Consider the following 15,546-nt stretch of genomic DNA (forward strand, 5'->3'; position numbering starts at 1 on the left):
AATACAGAGCGGCCATTTTAAATAGCACATGAAGTGCCACTATGCAAAGTGAAGTCACCCCGGGCCCCCACCCCCTCTCTTCGGTGTGCTACAAAAACATGCAGTCAGGTCATGGCCGAAGACACGCTCCCGTCGGGACACTTCCAGTTGCAACCATGTTCTGTGTGGTTGTGCTCGCGCTGCTGGCCACTGTTTCCAGTAAGTGGCACCGGGGCACCCGCGATGACCTTTGACTCCTCACGTTCAACACATAACATGCTGTCCTCCACAGGTGTCAAGTGCGAACAGTTGACCCAGTTGCCGTCTTTGACTTTGCAGTCCGGTGGGGACTTGACCATCACCTGTCAGGTGTCTTATGATTTGGATGACTACTACACTGCGTGGGTCAGGCAGGCGGCTGGGAAAGGACTGGAATGGATCGGGAGGAGAGCACAGCATGGGATCTATCACCTCAAGAATTCCCTGAGTAGCAAATTCAGTATTGAACTCAACCCCTTCAACCGAACAGTAACCCTGAATGGACAGAATATGCAGCCTGAAGACACGGCTGTGTATTACTGCGCCAGAGATGCACAGCAACTCGAACCAAAAGCAGACGTCAACAAAAACCCAGCAAGCAAAAAAATAAATAAATAAAGAGGAGCTCTCAGGCTTGACTTACCACTCCAGTCTTCTTCCCCTTACCGCTGAGTGGGGGGGGGGGGGGGGGGGGGGGGGGGTCTGCAAGTGTCGTCTTCTTGCAAAAGCTCGGAGTGATGGAATTGCCAATCAAGCATTGTTCGCGTCACGATTGCGAGATGGTGGTGGACCCCAAAAAGCAGGCAGGAGGGAGGAGCAGGGTGTACTGATAAAACACAGAAAACTAAATCTTAAACAAACCAAGTCCTCACAACAAAGCCAAAGTATCAAACAAAAACCATGACTGAAGATAAAACATAACAATGACCTAAACATGACTGAAACAAACATGACAGCAGCCAACAAACAGCAACAACGACCCGACACTGAGTGGTCGTGCCGGAGGTCCTTTTAAACCAGGAGTGCCCAAAGTCGGTCCTCAAGGGCTGCTTGCTCTCCTGCCCTTTTTCCAGCTTTCCCAAGGAGCAACACACCTGATTCAAATAATCAGAATTGTTCTAATGCTGCTTCAGAACTGGCTGATGAGCCGATCATCTGAATCAGGTGTGTTGCAGCCCAGAGAGAAAACAGGCAGAATAGTGGCCCTCCAGGACCGGAGCTGGACGTTGCCTGGTTTAAACCATTACATAACGACATAACGACCAACAGGGGTGCAGCTGCAGGGTAAGACCTACAGTGCCACCTGTTGGTCCCAAACCAAATCGTGACAGTTAGAGTCTGAATTCTTTAATTCCATACGGATGTAATCTGCGGGCGGCCCGGTAGTCCAGTGGTTAGCACGTCAGCTTCACAGTGCAGAGGTACCGGGTTCGAGTCCAGCTCCGACCTCCCTGTGTGGAGTTTGCATGTTCTCCCCGGGTCTGCGTGGGTTTTCTCCGGGTGCTCCGGTTTCCTCCCACATTCCAAAAATATGCATGGCAGGCTGATTGAACACTCCAAATTGTCCCTAGGTGTGAGTGTGAATGGTTGTTCGTTTCTGTGTGCCCTGCGATTGGCTGGCAACCGATTCAGGGTGTCCCCCGCCTACTGCCCGGAGACAGCTGGGATAGGCTCCAGCACCCCCCGCGACCCTAGTGAGGATCAAGCGGTTAGGAAGATGAATGAATGAATGTAACCTGTGGTCATTCATTTGAGGGATCACGTTTATCATGATCGGTTAGGTCTCCGTTTAGATCTCATCAGATCCGTTTCCGTTAATTACCCTTCTGTGGGATTTTGCACTCAACAAATTCCTCATTTGGTCGTTAATTTACTGGCATGTTTGTGGAAATGATTCTTCCAACAATGACATGTTGACAATTAGATCTGGAATTTACAAATAAAGCAATATTCTTAAATTATAGAGTGCAATGCAGTGGGTTGGTTTTGGTCACTGCCGGAAATGTTCGAAACTGAAGTAACCCGGCATTTGCAAACCTCCGCTACCGTTAATACCGTTAAAATTAAAACTGCCCCCCCCCCACACACACACACAAAATGGAGCACCATGTTTCTGTCACGTGGTGAATTCAAAAGCACTCCACCGGTCCTCAAAGCTGCCAATTTCCCTCGATGCAAAACACGCTCGCCATCAGCTCACGATAAAAGCTGCCGCAATTCCCTCACGTAAGTAGCAGTACGCATCAGAATACCTTCGCCATTCCTGCTTCCAAACAAGATGGCGGACAGAATGCTAAGGCGCTTGATACTTGCTCTTTTTGCTTTGACGGCCGCTGAAGGCTGGAGCATAGAACAGTCCGAACCCGTGGTGAAAAGAGTCGGAGAATCCCACACATTGACGTGCCAAATATCCGGTTTAGATTTTTCGGACTATCCGTGGAGCTGGATCAGAAAGTTGCCCGGAAAAGACTTAGAATTCATCTCTTATATCGGCCCTTCTAGTATTCCAAAATATTACTCACCTTTACTTCAGGAAAGATTCACCATCGCCAGACGGGACTCCAGCAGCCAACTTGATCTCAACATTAACAGTCTGAAGACTGAGGACACAGCTGCGTACTTCTGTGCGAGGAGCACAATGATTGACATCAGTAGCAAAAGACACACACACAAAAAAAAATCCTTTCTTTTGAACCAATACTACCGTAACAATCAATCCCACATTAAAAAAATGACAGCGAAAATAATGGTTAGAACAATACAACATAATGAATTATTAATAATATGTTTTACAGTGGAATGTTACCCGGCACGTTTTTTTTTGTTGTTGTTGCAAATTCTAAGAAAAATTACGCATGGCCATTGAAACAAAATCTGATTTATTTATTGATTGATTTATCGACCAAAAAAAAAAATCTCCAGTGAAAATTGTGAAAATTGTACTTTGTGCATCCGACTTCCACTTCATCTGAGTTTGCAGGTCTTTGGTTTTTGGAAAACGGGTTTTGCTGCTTCCGCTTCGACACGTCGCACGTCCTCCATTCAAAAAGAAGAATTTCAAGCGACCCGGAATAAAATAATCTCGCACACCAAGACGCAGCTCAATCACGATCTGTTCATGAATTTTAAAGGCGCGTTCTGTTCGATCAATTTATTTGCAATCAAACAGCACGAAAACAAATTGATCTGATGTCCTCCTGAATAATGAACATATCTCAAACCTCCGACATGAAAATTTTGTCAATCTCATATTTTTCCACTGCTCAATATTGGTCAGTCTTGGGTGTGTTTTATTTTATTTTATTTTGAGTATTGACGAACACAAAGTGTTAAATGCCAGCGGTGTGCATTACAGGAACATGCATGAATATGATTTGTATGAGGTGAATTATTTCCAGGGGGGCTAAATACCATAAAATATTTACTGGTATTCAGTGTTATTATCGGCTATGTCTGAAGTAACGCAAGAATGATCTGCTTACTGCACCCTTGGGAGACCACCTGCTAATGTGAAACAGGAACAGTAAAGCCATGTGAATTTCACATCCAAATGAAAAGTAATTTATTTGGCATTGACACACAAAAAAAAAAACCCAACAAAAAACATGCTCTCAAAAAAGAAAAAATAATGTAATAAATTATATTCACCCGATCTGGGACAGCAGTGCACAGCTTATCATGTTATCAGGTTACAGGGGGCATGAACGGATTAAAGGCATATTATATTTCATCAATTTATTCACTGTTAAATATCAGTTAATTGACAATTATTTAAAAATACACAAAAATTATGATCTATTTGATGAAAGGATTTGGATTTGTTGTCGCTTTGATATATCGGAAAGGTTTGCCCTTTAAAAAATACTTTTGGCACAGGCTGCAGCTGGGAGGTTTTTGACAGGGCGTTTGTCATCGTGTATTCATATTCATATGGGATCGATGGGCACAGTGTGACACACCATGACAAAAACCTCTGATGAGGCGACGGTTGGAATGGCAGACGATTTGCAGATTGCCCGCAGAGGCACACATTTCTTGACACATAAAAATGGCGACGATTATGGAATGAGATTGTCACATTGTGCCCGAAGTGATAGAATGATCGCTCCGTGCACAACAGAATAAGGAAGTGGATCCCCGAAATAGCAGACACAGAAAGAGGTTTGTCAAATAACAAAAGGAATCTTTAATACGAACACAAAATAACCCGACAGGGAGAATAACAAAAAAGCGCTGGTCAAAATAGGGACCAGGGATAACATAAAAAGGACAACAGAAAACGCTTGCGGAAAAAGATAGCAAAGGAGGGTCAGATTAGATAATGAATATAAATTTCACTCGCAAGAGGAACAACGACGCGCAATAACAGCCACAAGGCTAAGAGGCAATGAATCAATACAAGTAGGAATTGGGCGAGAGAAATTTTGGCACGGCGTGGAATTCTGCGGCAGTGAGTAGACTGCCAGAGCGTCCAAATAAAGGCTGAGCAATTACTCCGCAATGGGTGACAGGTGTGTAAACGGGGGGCAGAAAGCCCGCCCCCTGCTGGCAACCCCGGGACGTGACAGAGATGGACTCGTGAAACAATAATATTCTATTAGATCCAACAAAATATCAGGTCCATCCATTTTATGATGTGCTTTACCCTCACAAGGATTGCATGCAGACTCTACACGTGAGTGCCAAAGCCCGGATTCGAAGGTCATGTTTTCGGGGAGTATTTTTATATATCACAACTTCCGTTTCATTTTCCTTGCCCCCCCCCCCCCCCCCCCCCCCCCCCCAGGATGCCATAAGATGGTGACAAACAAGTCCCGGGTCTAGACGGGCATGTATGAAGGGACAGCCACCGTTTTAACAACCGTCGGATGACACACACTCCAGATGTCAGGAAATAAACTTCTCAAGGAAGACGATTGAGAACCACAGGACAAGACTATTTGAGGAAGTTCTTTTCCTGTTTTCCTTTTTTTTTCTTTTAGGGTATTTGCATTGCCAACAGATTGCTCTGTATCGCTGTGTAGCTACTTGGACTACTGGGGCAATGGAACCCAAGTCACAGTTATATCTGGTAAGTAACAATTGATCTTTTATGTCTGGAAAAAGTGCCTTGAAAGTTTTTGTATTGCATTGCACTAGTATTCACTCAATGTGACCGTGCCTTTGACTACTGGGGCAAAGGAACCCAAGTCACAGTTACGGGAGGTAAGTCATGAATGTTTTTGTGTTTGGAAACCGCCTTACGAAATGTGAACTAAAAGGGATTTTGTGCTTAATTGTTAATAATTATTTCCTATTGAAGAGGGAAAAGCAATGTGAGTAATAAAAGGTAAGTACTGAATGCCAATTTGGTGTTTTTTAGGGGCTGGGGGGCTGCATTTTATTATCTCTTTAAGCACTGTAAGCGATAATCCGATAATCGGAAATGTTTAAGTCTCACAATGTTTTATCAACTATTCCTTATATTTTGAGCAGATTTGACATACAATTGTTTTTTTTTTTTTTGGTGTCAATTCATTTTTAGCCGAATCCCATGAAAATAAGGCAAGAAAAATACGTCCGTTTTACAAATGACACATGAATGGTCAAAGTTAAAAAGCGTACTCGATATGAAAAGTGCTTTGTCTGTTTATATCTTCGATTGTCGAGTCTCATAAGTTTGAATAAGTTTCAAACTTATGAGACCCGACAACCGATTTTTTTCGTTTTTATTGTCCCTTGTGTAAAATGTCAGTTTATTAACGTTTCCCAAACTTTGTTCAGTCATGCAAAATTGTTTGATGTTGATGTGTTGCGAATGAAATTATACTAAAAAAAGAGCCGCAAGTGATATTTGATATTTCTAAAAATGACGAAAAGTGCAATTTTCTTACATACTAATACGATGGTTTCGATTTCAATGATGTACAACATATAATCATGCCGCAAGGTTATTTTAGTGAATGAAAATTAACAAAATAGCTCAAATTAAAAAACACGAACAAATAAAAGCAAACGAACTGAAACTACATCTTACATTTGTAAAACTAAATAAAACGAATATGACTACAGTGAAAATGTTTTCATTTTCATTATTGTCTTTTAATATCATAAATGGACTTTCGGGATTCATTCAAAGAATAATTAGTAACCTTTTTTTGTTGTTGTGGTATCTTGCACTCAACAAAAACTGTATTTCATATACTGTATTTAAAAAAAATCCCCAAATGGAGCACCATTTCTGTTCTTTTTTCCAGGTACACCAATCAAACCGACCCTTTTTCCCCTGATGCAATGTGGCTCCGGAGCGACGCTCAGTCTCGGCTGTCTCGCCACCGGCTTCACGCCTTCTCCCCTGACCTTCACCTGGAGCAAAGACGGAAACGCCTTGACTGACTTTATTCAGTATCCTTCAGTTGAAAACAACAACCTCTACACGGGAGTCAGTCAAATCCAAGTGAGGAAAGTCGACTGGGATAACAAGGCCGAATACCGATGTGTTGCCGAGAATTCCAACGCAAATGTTGAACTGACGATCACCAAAACGGAAGGTAATGCAATTTTATTTTATTTTTTGAAAGCCAAGATTCTAATTTGGGTTTTCATATGGATGTCTTCATGAAATATAAGCATGCATGAGAGAAGATAAAAAGTTGATTCGAACCCTTTTCATCGCTGTTATTTACTTCATTACAATTATGACCGTGACATCGTTTGAATGCTGAGATAATTATGTTATCAGAAGACACCTCCCCCCCCAAAAATATATATAATTAAAAAAATTAAATAAAGCAAAAGTGGTTATTTTACCCTCTCAGGGACAGCGGTGACGACAGTGGACTTGTCATCAAGTAATCAGATTACAAGGGTGTCATTATTTGCGCATGAAAGGGTTAATGAGGTTTTGACTGAGTGTCTGCGATGAAATGTGTCATGAGAATCCACATTTCACCTGACCCACTGATTCTGAATAAATAAACACAAGGGTAGAGAGCACACCGGACGCCAACAGAAACTGTCACTCAATTAAATAGCGTTCAATGTCGATTCAAAACAAACAGTGAGGTGGAAAGGACGCTGCAGGATGCTCCTTGCTGACTGTCTCCCCATCTGCCCCCCCCTCGCCAAAAAAAAATCCTCACATTATTTTTGTGCTTTTTGCATCCCTCCACGTACGCATTAGAACGCAAATAACTCCGATTTACGCTCGCTTGCCTCAGTGTGTATAACTGTATATGCAAATGCACACATGGAAAGTCGGCGCTTAAAAAAAAAAACATTTATGAGCAAAAAGTATAACTTTGAATCTGATGAAGTCGTCGAATGTTCTTAAATCATAGCCAAAGAAGAATTTTGTCCTCCCCCATCATGTCTGCTTGTGCATATACAGCGTTTGCCGTCTTGTCTCGGCTCACTTTTGCGTCGACTTGTGCATAAATGTGTCGTCTTGTCTCGCGCCAACATATTTTTGTGGATATTTTGTTTGTTTGTTTGTTTTTCAGAGGCCTTCTCATTGCCAACAGTCAAAGTGTTGGCCGCTCCCGATGGGCAAGATGAGGCGTCCTTTGCCTGCTTTGCCAAAGATTTTTCCCCCAATGTTTATGGCTTCAAATGGCTGCTAAACGGGTACGACGTCTCCAACAAAATGGACGAGATCAAGACTCATTCTGAGGCCCGAAGTGGCCCAGATGGAACGACGCTTTACAGCGCCGCCAGCTTCCTCACGCTCGAGCCCAACCAGTTGTCACCTGACGCCAACATCACGTGCGAGTTTAAAGGGAGAGACGCTCACGGAGACATTTTTGTGTCGGCATATTTTGCCCAGAATTGTAACCCGAATTCATCTGGTAAGAACATTTCTGTTTGTTTTTTTTAAATTTTGAAATGAAGTACGTCCAATGTAACCCGGCTTCAAAACGTGTCGCAAAAAAAAATGGCAGTTACGACAGATGTGACATTCCCTGACGTGGATGTAAACGTCAAGATCGTGGGCCCCACTCCGGACGAGATGTTTTTGCAGAGACAAGGAACGGTCATATGTGAAGTCAAAATCAACAAGCCGTCCGTGAAGAGTATTTCATGGGAGAACCAGGACGGCAAGAAAATGGCGGATACCTTGATATCCCTCCAATCCGGCCAAACGGGCGTATTTCGCTCTTTGCTTGAACTGACGTACGACGAATGGATAAATACTGAAAGGCGCAACTGCGTTGTGCTGCGTACAGATACGGGGAGCGCGATGAAGGTATCCTACCAAAGATATGCGGGTAAGCAATCTTCCACTCATGATCAAAAATGTGTGCGTGTGTGTGTGTGTGTGTGTTGGCGCCCTTTATTGTGCCTTGAGTTTGCACATGTTGTTTTGCCCTTCTTGCAGGTCAACCACCCCGGCGTCCTACACTTTTTATGATGGCTCCACTGGAAGATATTCAAACAAAAACGGTTACCCTGACTTGCTTTGCAAAAGACTTCTTCCCTCGCGACGTTCTGTTGAGGTGGCTTGTTAACGACGAGCCCGTTGGCCCCACCTACATTCACAGGACCACCAACCCCTTAGAAAACCAAGGCTCCTATTCGGTCTATGGCCAGTTAACGATCAGCCTTGAGGAGTGGGAAAAACTAAACCTGGTCTACAGCTGTATGCTTTACCACAAATCTCTGAGCAGCACCTCCAATGTCATTGTCAGGGCCATTACGCACACGTCCGGCGGAAGCAATGCGGCCAACTTCAGGATCACGGACCCTGAATTGTGCAAGACTCAGTAGACGTCTTCTGTGTCACTCTGTCGTCTCCTGTTTTGCCTCTTGACTGTTTGCCGCTTGTTCATCCATATTTTGTGTCGCCTTCAAATGCAGATTGAAAATCCAAATAAAAAAAACAAAAACAAAACAAAAACAAACGAGCGCACGTGGCAACTGTTGTATGTCGCAAGCTGTTGTCTTTATTCTGAGCAAATATTCATTGTTGGATGTGAGTCACACACACACACACATTTCAATATACTTTCTTGGAGGAACAGACAGTAGGTTAACTATATTTGTGCGAAAATGTATTTGTGCACGTCTTCGTCCTCTTCTGGGTCTTGCCGCCCAAACAAAACAATCGAGTTGATATTTTAAGGTCAAACATGACGCACGCAAATACAGAGTGTATATAAAAATATTTATACTGTATAGTCCTACTGGCCACACAAATAACGAAGTCTTTCAAAAGCAGCTCAGGGTCTCCAGTCTTCATCTTTATGTCAAAATCTGAAAAAAATTCAAAATCAAAATTTTTGAGGGCACTTGGGGCTTTTGAGCCTTTCGATAAACAATTCCCGGGCAAACGGTTTGAACATTGATGACGTAACAAAACAAATCACGTTCTCAAGGAACCACAGATTGGCCGTTGTTTGATGAGTCATTATTGAAAAAAAAAAGGGCACGTGCTTTAATTTCAAGTCTTCACTGAAGTCATAATGTGCGTCCACTAGACTTCCTGGTGGAGACAAACCACCAGTGGAACAATGGCGTGGATGCAGAGGAAGATAACATGGGAGGCACAGCGCTCACCTTCATCCTCCTCTTCCTCATCACACTGCTGTTCAGCATTGGAGTAACTGTTTTCAAGGTAATACCATGTTGAACACTGAAAAAAAAAAAAAATTCAACTCCGCCAACACAATGCGATTATGCCACAGCAGTGCCTATAAAAAGTCTACACACCCCTATCAGCTGGAACTGGAATCTTAGTCAAGGTGAAGGGAATTATGAAATTATCAAATACCAGTCAGTGTTGTCGCAAAACTTTCTGCTAGAATGCAAAAAGAAAAAAAAATTGGGAAAAGCCAATGAGAATAGTTGGACTACTTTCTTTAGTGGTAGACACACCCAAACAGTGGCATTGAACACGACTTTAAATGCGAGTGGTTAATTTTCAACACAGCAAAATCTTCACTTTTATGAGGGTGTGCGCACTTGTGCAACCACAATACCGCACCAGTTTTTTTTTAACATCTCTAAAAGATGTAGCTTTTTTTTCCACTTGAATTATTCATGTTATAAGACACATTAAATTAGAAAATTGGTCAAAAAAAACTTAAATTATATGTCATGGTGTCATTTTTTTTTTTATCACAAAATTGTACCATTTAAAAAGGGGTGTGTAGACTTTTTTTTTACAGTATGTATCTATACCTACAAGTATTATTATTATGATTAGTGGTACTATTATGATTATTGTTGTAATTATGATGATGATGATGATGATGGAGATTTATTTTCATTTTCTTTTCAGGTCAAATGAAAAAAAGAAACCTGGTACTGTTTGTAAAAATTGTCTTCTAAATGCACAGCATATTTCACATGTAAGTAATGTTTTTTTTTTAACATATACGTGACTTATGTACAGTTTGTTTAAATAAATATTAAAATGGGAATCAAAGGGAATATCATTGCCTTTTTTTTTTCCTTAACGTCTGTTTGTAAAACATTTGCATCATGTCAGCACCTGGATTCAACAGGCTGTTAAAAAGACTTGAAACGTGAAAAACGTATGAAAATGTGTTTGTCACCACCTCGCCTCCTCAACACCTGCTGCCAGTCACGCGTTACTCCTCGTCATGTTTCACTTCTGTGTTTCGTGCTTTTTTTTTCCTGTATGCTTTTCTGTATCTTTTCTTTTTTTTTCTTCCTCAATGCTTTCACCCGCCGCTTGCGCCGATGCCTCCGCTCGCGCATGCCAACCAAATTTCCACCTGACTGTTAAGACACCAGACACTGCGACAGTAAAACTCTCCCCTGCGGCCTAAAAGCAAAGACATCACATTTAGAGTTAGAGGCAACAATCTGAAGGTACGTATGACAAATTTGCCACAAATGTAGAAATGCTCAACACCGGCTAGAGAAAGAAGTGACGTTAAAATTAAACACACTGTTGTTGGTTTTTTTTTCAGTTTCAGCAGTGAGTACTGTGCTGCCAGACATTGCTCCAGACTTGACATTGTATCCGCTTTTGGAGGATGAATTCGGAGCCCCTACCATCAAACTTTTGTGCATCATAAACGGCTTCTTTCCGGACACACTGAGCATCGAGTGGCTACGGGACAACCGAAAAGTAGCTGCCGCACGGACCACCACCAGGAAATATCAGCGTGTGGCGGAAGAAGCCCAAACCTTCACTCTGCTCAGCGAATTTGAGCCGACCGCGGGAGAATGGAAGAGTGGCTCGGATTTTACATGCAAGTCGATTCAAAACGAAAAAGAAATGATAAAGTCCATCAGTATTTGTGAAAGTAAGTATAAAAGTCGTCTCTCTTCGGTTCAACACATGGTGAATAAAGTACAGTCACGTTGGTAACGGTGACCATGTGATGTCATCTGGCAGCTCCGGCAAACGACCCCCCTTCCGTCCATGTGGAGCTTCCCGGCTTCAAGGCGGTCATGACGGAAACGTCTGACGTGACAGCGGTCTGCACGGTGCGCACCGCGCTAGATGTCGTCGTCACGATGCTGGCGGAGGGCAAAACAGCCACTTATAACCAAACCGGCCAGTACAACAACGCATCCCACGTCGTCAGTAATCTGACCGTATCGGCAGACGAGTGGAAACAAATGAAGAGTGTGAAATGTAAAGCGGAGCACCGCTGCTTCTCGGACGTCGAGGAGATCATCGCTGTGTCAGGTAGGAGGGGGGGGGGGGTGGTGAGTGAAATCGACACGGTTCGGAGAGTCAAGCGCCCGCCAGACTGAAGGCTCTGCTGTCGTCCGATCATGATCGACTAGAGCCCGCGGCGAACGCTCCGTCGGTGGCGATCAGAAGATCTCTTGGCGAACGGCAGAAGGACGACGCAGCCGTATTTGAATGTGACGTCACGCAACTTGATGCCGTCGACCTCTACGTCACCCTTCAGGCCGACGCCGTGGATATTTCGGACAAACGCTATGTCGCACTCTCTAAACTGCCTGGCCCACATTCCATCAGTCTGTATTTCAGCGTGCCAAAGTCGTTCGTGAAGCACGACTCGCGTTTCACCTGTAAAGTGAACCAGGGCTTCTCCGGCATCTTCCACTCCAAACCCATTGACAACGTTTTCGGTGAGAGGCTAATTCAAGAGAGCCGCTTTCATGTTGACGCGTTAAACCTGATCGATATGTCGTATTCATCAGCGGAGCCATCAATGGAGCTCTTTCTGGCCCCCGGCGAAGAAGAGTCAAAGCCTCAGAGACTCCTTTGCTCCGGATGGGGCTTTAATCCTCGGATCAAATGGTACACGGGGTCTCAACAAAGAACGCCATCAACGAACGACATCAGCATGAGTGCGGATGGGCGTGTGGCTGTGGCCAGTCGAGTAGACATCGAGCAAGAAGAATGGCAAACCGGCAAAAAATTCACTTGTGAAGTGTCTGATAGATGGCTGAATAAAAATGTCACCAAAACCATCAACGTCTGCTCCGGTAAATGTATTATTTTTTAAAATATTATCAGAACGCACAAAACCAAATCATATTGAATCTCAACGTATCCATTCAATTTATCTTGACAGTAATTCCACCATCAGCTCAAAAAGTTGCGGTATATATTCAAGGACCGCCGCTCACGGAGTCGCAGCAGAGGGATCAAGTGACCGTCACTTGTCTTGTGATCGGCGTGCGTCTGGATGATTTCGCCATCTCCTGGAAAGTAGACGGGAAGAAATATTTCCACGATTCCCATACGGAGAAGCCAACCAGTCACGACAATGGCACACAGTCCCTTCGGAGCTTCTTGGATGTGTTAGCGAGTGACTGGGATGCATATAAACAAGTGTCTTGCGAGGGAAAACACAAATGTTCCAATCGGGGATACGAGGGCCGTGTCAGCAAAAGCAAAGGTGTTGTGGTGTTGAATTTTTGCAAATTGCAAGTCTTCATTTGAATTGCCATCAAAGCATCAACATGTGATCTGATCTTTGCTTGTGTCCCCACCCACAACACCACCCACACCCAGACTCGCATCCGCCAACAGTGCGCATCGTACCACCTACCATCTCTGAGCTGTCAACCTCCAATAACCTCACGCTGACTTGCCTGGTTTCTGGGTTTTTCCCCGATAACAAGATAGCGCACTGGGAGAAAGACGGTCAAAGACTGCCCACGAGTTCATACACCAACAGCCCTTCATGGATCGACAGCAGCGGTAGCGGCACTTTTTCAATGCTCAGCAGACTCGACGTATCAAAAAGCGAGGATCGGGGAGCCAGATATTCTTGTTGTGTCAAACATGAGTCATCGGAAACACCCGTTCGAAGCACAATAGAGAATGTGTTTGGTGAGCTCAAATTTAACCTTTGTCACATTTGCCATTGTTGTACGGCGGTGCCTTGACTCAAGAGCGCTTCCCACCTCGGAGTTTGTCGAGTTATGAGCCGTGATCGTTTTTATGCTTTGCGTTGTGAGCCAAATTTTTCATACTGCTCGAGTCAAGTGGGGAAAAAAAAAGGTTCGGTTCGGTTATCTACAAAAAAGATGTTCATTGTTATGACTGATAACTTTAGAGTTGTTTTGCAACTAGCATTTTGCAACTGATGGATTTTAATGCCGTGCCATTTCATCCTGCATTTCCGATGTTCCAGCCCCAGTCACTCCCAGCCGACCTTCAGCCGTTTTGCTGCGTGGTTCAGGCGAACTTGTGTGCCTGGTGTTCGGCTTCAGTCCCGCATCCATTAACATCTCCTGGTATCTTGATGACGCCAATGAGCTGTCTTACTTCAACACTAGTCAACCCAGCAGAGGTCCCGATGGAAAGTTCAGCATCCAGAGCCGCCTTCGGCTGTCCCAAATTGACCTGTTACCCGGGGTGGTCCACACCTGTAGAGTAACACACGCAACCCTCACGCTGACCTTGAATGTAACGAATCCAGGTACGAATGTGTGACCGTCCTGCACATTGACAAAAGAACACTTTGTGTTTATAAATCGGTGCCATAATCACTCATTTTTCATTTTATTTTCAGTGATCTTACCAGATTGCAATGTCTTGGATGACATTGCTGATGCAGTTGTCAATCAAGATATCAATGTGGAAAGCTGGTATATGTCTGCCACATTTCTTGCGCTATTTCTCATCTCCATTGTGTACGGTGTCTTGGCCACCTTGGTAAAGGTAAGCTACAACAGGTTTGTAATTTCATGTCAAAATCATTTTCATGCAGATTTTGGCATATGATCTGATGCACTGTAACTTGTAGCTAACAAACAAGAACCTGACTTTCTTCCCTTCCTTCTTTCCTCCTTTAGACTAAATAGCTCTGACATCAGAACGTGTGCGACTGAATTCTTCTAACATGGATCATTTGCTGATTGTCAAACAATGTGTGAGGTGGCCACCAACTTTGTGGCTTGTCCGTATAAAATGATATTTCATACCAACGTATACCGAAGCAATCCAAAAAATAGGATGACATCAGAGCAACGTGATTGGACATTAAGTAAATGTCATGGCATAAAAAATAAACTACTAAGACGCAAAATTTGTTCTTTTGTTGGATGGTTAGTTTTTCCAATTATAAATAATCATCGAATAGTGACCTAGCGGGAAACACAACAGCAGTGATTCAAACTGACCACTAGAGGACGCCAAAGCTCGAACTTGAGCATTGGCGGCTTGAAAGCTTTACGATCACCTGAGACGCAAAACTGAAAATAATGTTTGGCCTTGATGGTACTACTGCAGAGTATAAAGAGAAACGTTCACTTGAATCAAGAGATGAGTTTTGTCTCTTTTTTCCCCCCAACGCCTGCATATTTATACACAAGTATGTGCACACTCCCACTATGTAAACACTGTCTGTGTTTTGTGTATATGGTGGGTTTATGGAATTTCCATCAGGGAGGGATGGCACTCTGCACATCCAGGATCACTATTGGCTAGCTCTGGAATAATTTGCTTCTGTCTGTGTATGATTGGCTGGGGACCTGAGGGAGCCTGCCCAAATCGCTGACGCTGTTGCTGGGATGCGGACACAGCACACTGATGCCAACCGAATTGCCAAGGGGCCGGCAATCGGGAAGCATGGCATCAGGCCCAGCAGGCTGCCTGAGACAGGGTCACTTGTCTATGGCCACTAGAGTGTCCCATACTCAGAAAAAACCTGAACTTTGATTGGCCAACTCAATGCATGCTGTAGAATTCTTTTGCAGATGTGGGGTCATGAGTAAGAATATGTATTGCATCAGGGTCAAAAAGTTGTAAACTATCTTATTGATCATCGAGCAGACTGCTTGGAAAAAAAAACTTTACAATTGGTGGCATTAAAAAAGTTCATTCTTTGTCAGTGTCTGTTTTGAGCTAAAAAGGCTTTGGGAAACAGCTCTCAATTTCCAAAGGGTGCTGACCCCAGGCGTCCATACTGCGTCGACACCCACCGAGGATTTTAGTGGGCTCACGCGGTTGTCTGACGATGCATGCAAAAATGTCGAGCTGTTAATGCGCAAACACCAATTCCAGTGAAGCTGGAATGATGTTCAAATACAAAGTCATTGGTTTGCTAACAACTCACTGATTCACTGTGTACTTTTTACAACTGT

The 15,546-nt window shown here is 43.6% G+C and overlaps 1 protein-coding gene across 1 annotated transcript; it reads left to right on the top strand.

Moving 5' to 3' along the window:
- Window positions 1-54: 54 nt before the first annotated feature.
- LOC127590362 (uncharacterized) lies at window positions 55-15,288 on the top strand. Its single transcript, XM_052049883.1, has 17 exons — window positions 55-198; window positions 272-569; window positions 5,159-5,223; window positions 6,255-6,548; window positions 7,500-7,844; window positions 7,938-8,264; window positions 8,375-8,759; window positions 9,715-9,737; window positions 10,935-11,273; window positions 11,366-11,662; window positions 11,764-12,075; window positions 12,148-12,435; window positions 12,525-12,851; window positions 12,968-13,288; window positions 13,593-13,880; window positions 13,974-14,122; window positions 14,257-15,288. The coding sequence occupies exons 1-17, from the start codon at window positions 99-101 to the stop codon at window positions 14,263-14,265; spliced, it is 4,167 nt and encodes a 1,388-aa protein (XP_051905843.1). The 5' UTR covers window positions 55-98; the 3' UTR covers window positions 14,266-15,288.
- The last annotated feature ends 258 nt before the right edge of the window (window positions 15,289-15,546 follow it).

Source organism: Hippocampus zosterae, chromosome 17 (assembly GCF_025434085.1).
Source record: "Hippocampus zosterae strain Florida chromosome 17, ASM2543408v3, whole genome shotgun sequence".
Lineage (NCBI taxonomy): Eukaryota > Metazoa > Chordata > Actinopteri > Syngnathiformes > Syngnathidae > Hippocampus > Hippocampus zosterae.

Bases quoted from the DNA above. Each gene is read 5' to 3' on its own strand.
- LOC127590362 (XM_052049883.1), top strand. From the start codon at position 99: ATGCAGTCAGGTCATGGCCGAAGACACGCTCCCGTCGGGACACTTCCA. The intron at 7,845-7,937 runs GTAAGAACATTT...AAAAAATGGCAG, and splicing joins TTGTAACCCGAATTCATCTG to TTACGACAGATGTGACATTC. The intron at 12,076-12,147 runs GTGAGAGGCTAA...CGTATTCATCAG, and splicing joins ACCCATTGACAACGTTTTCG to CGGAGCCATCAATGGAGCTC.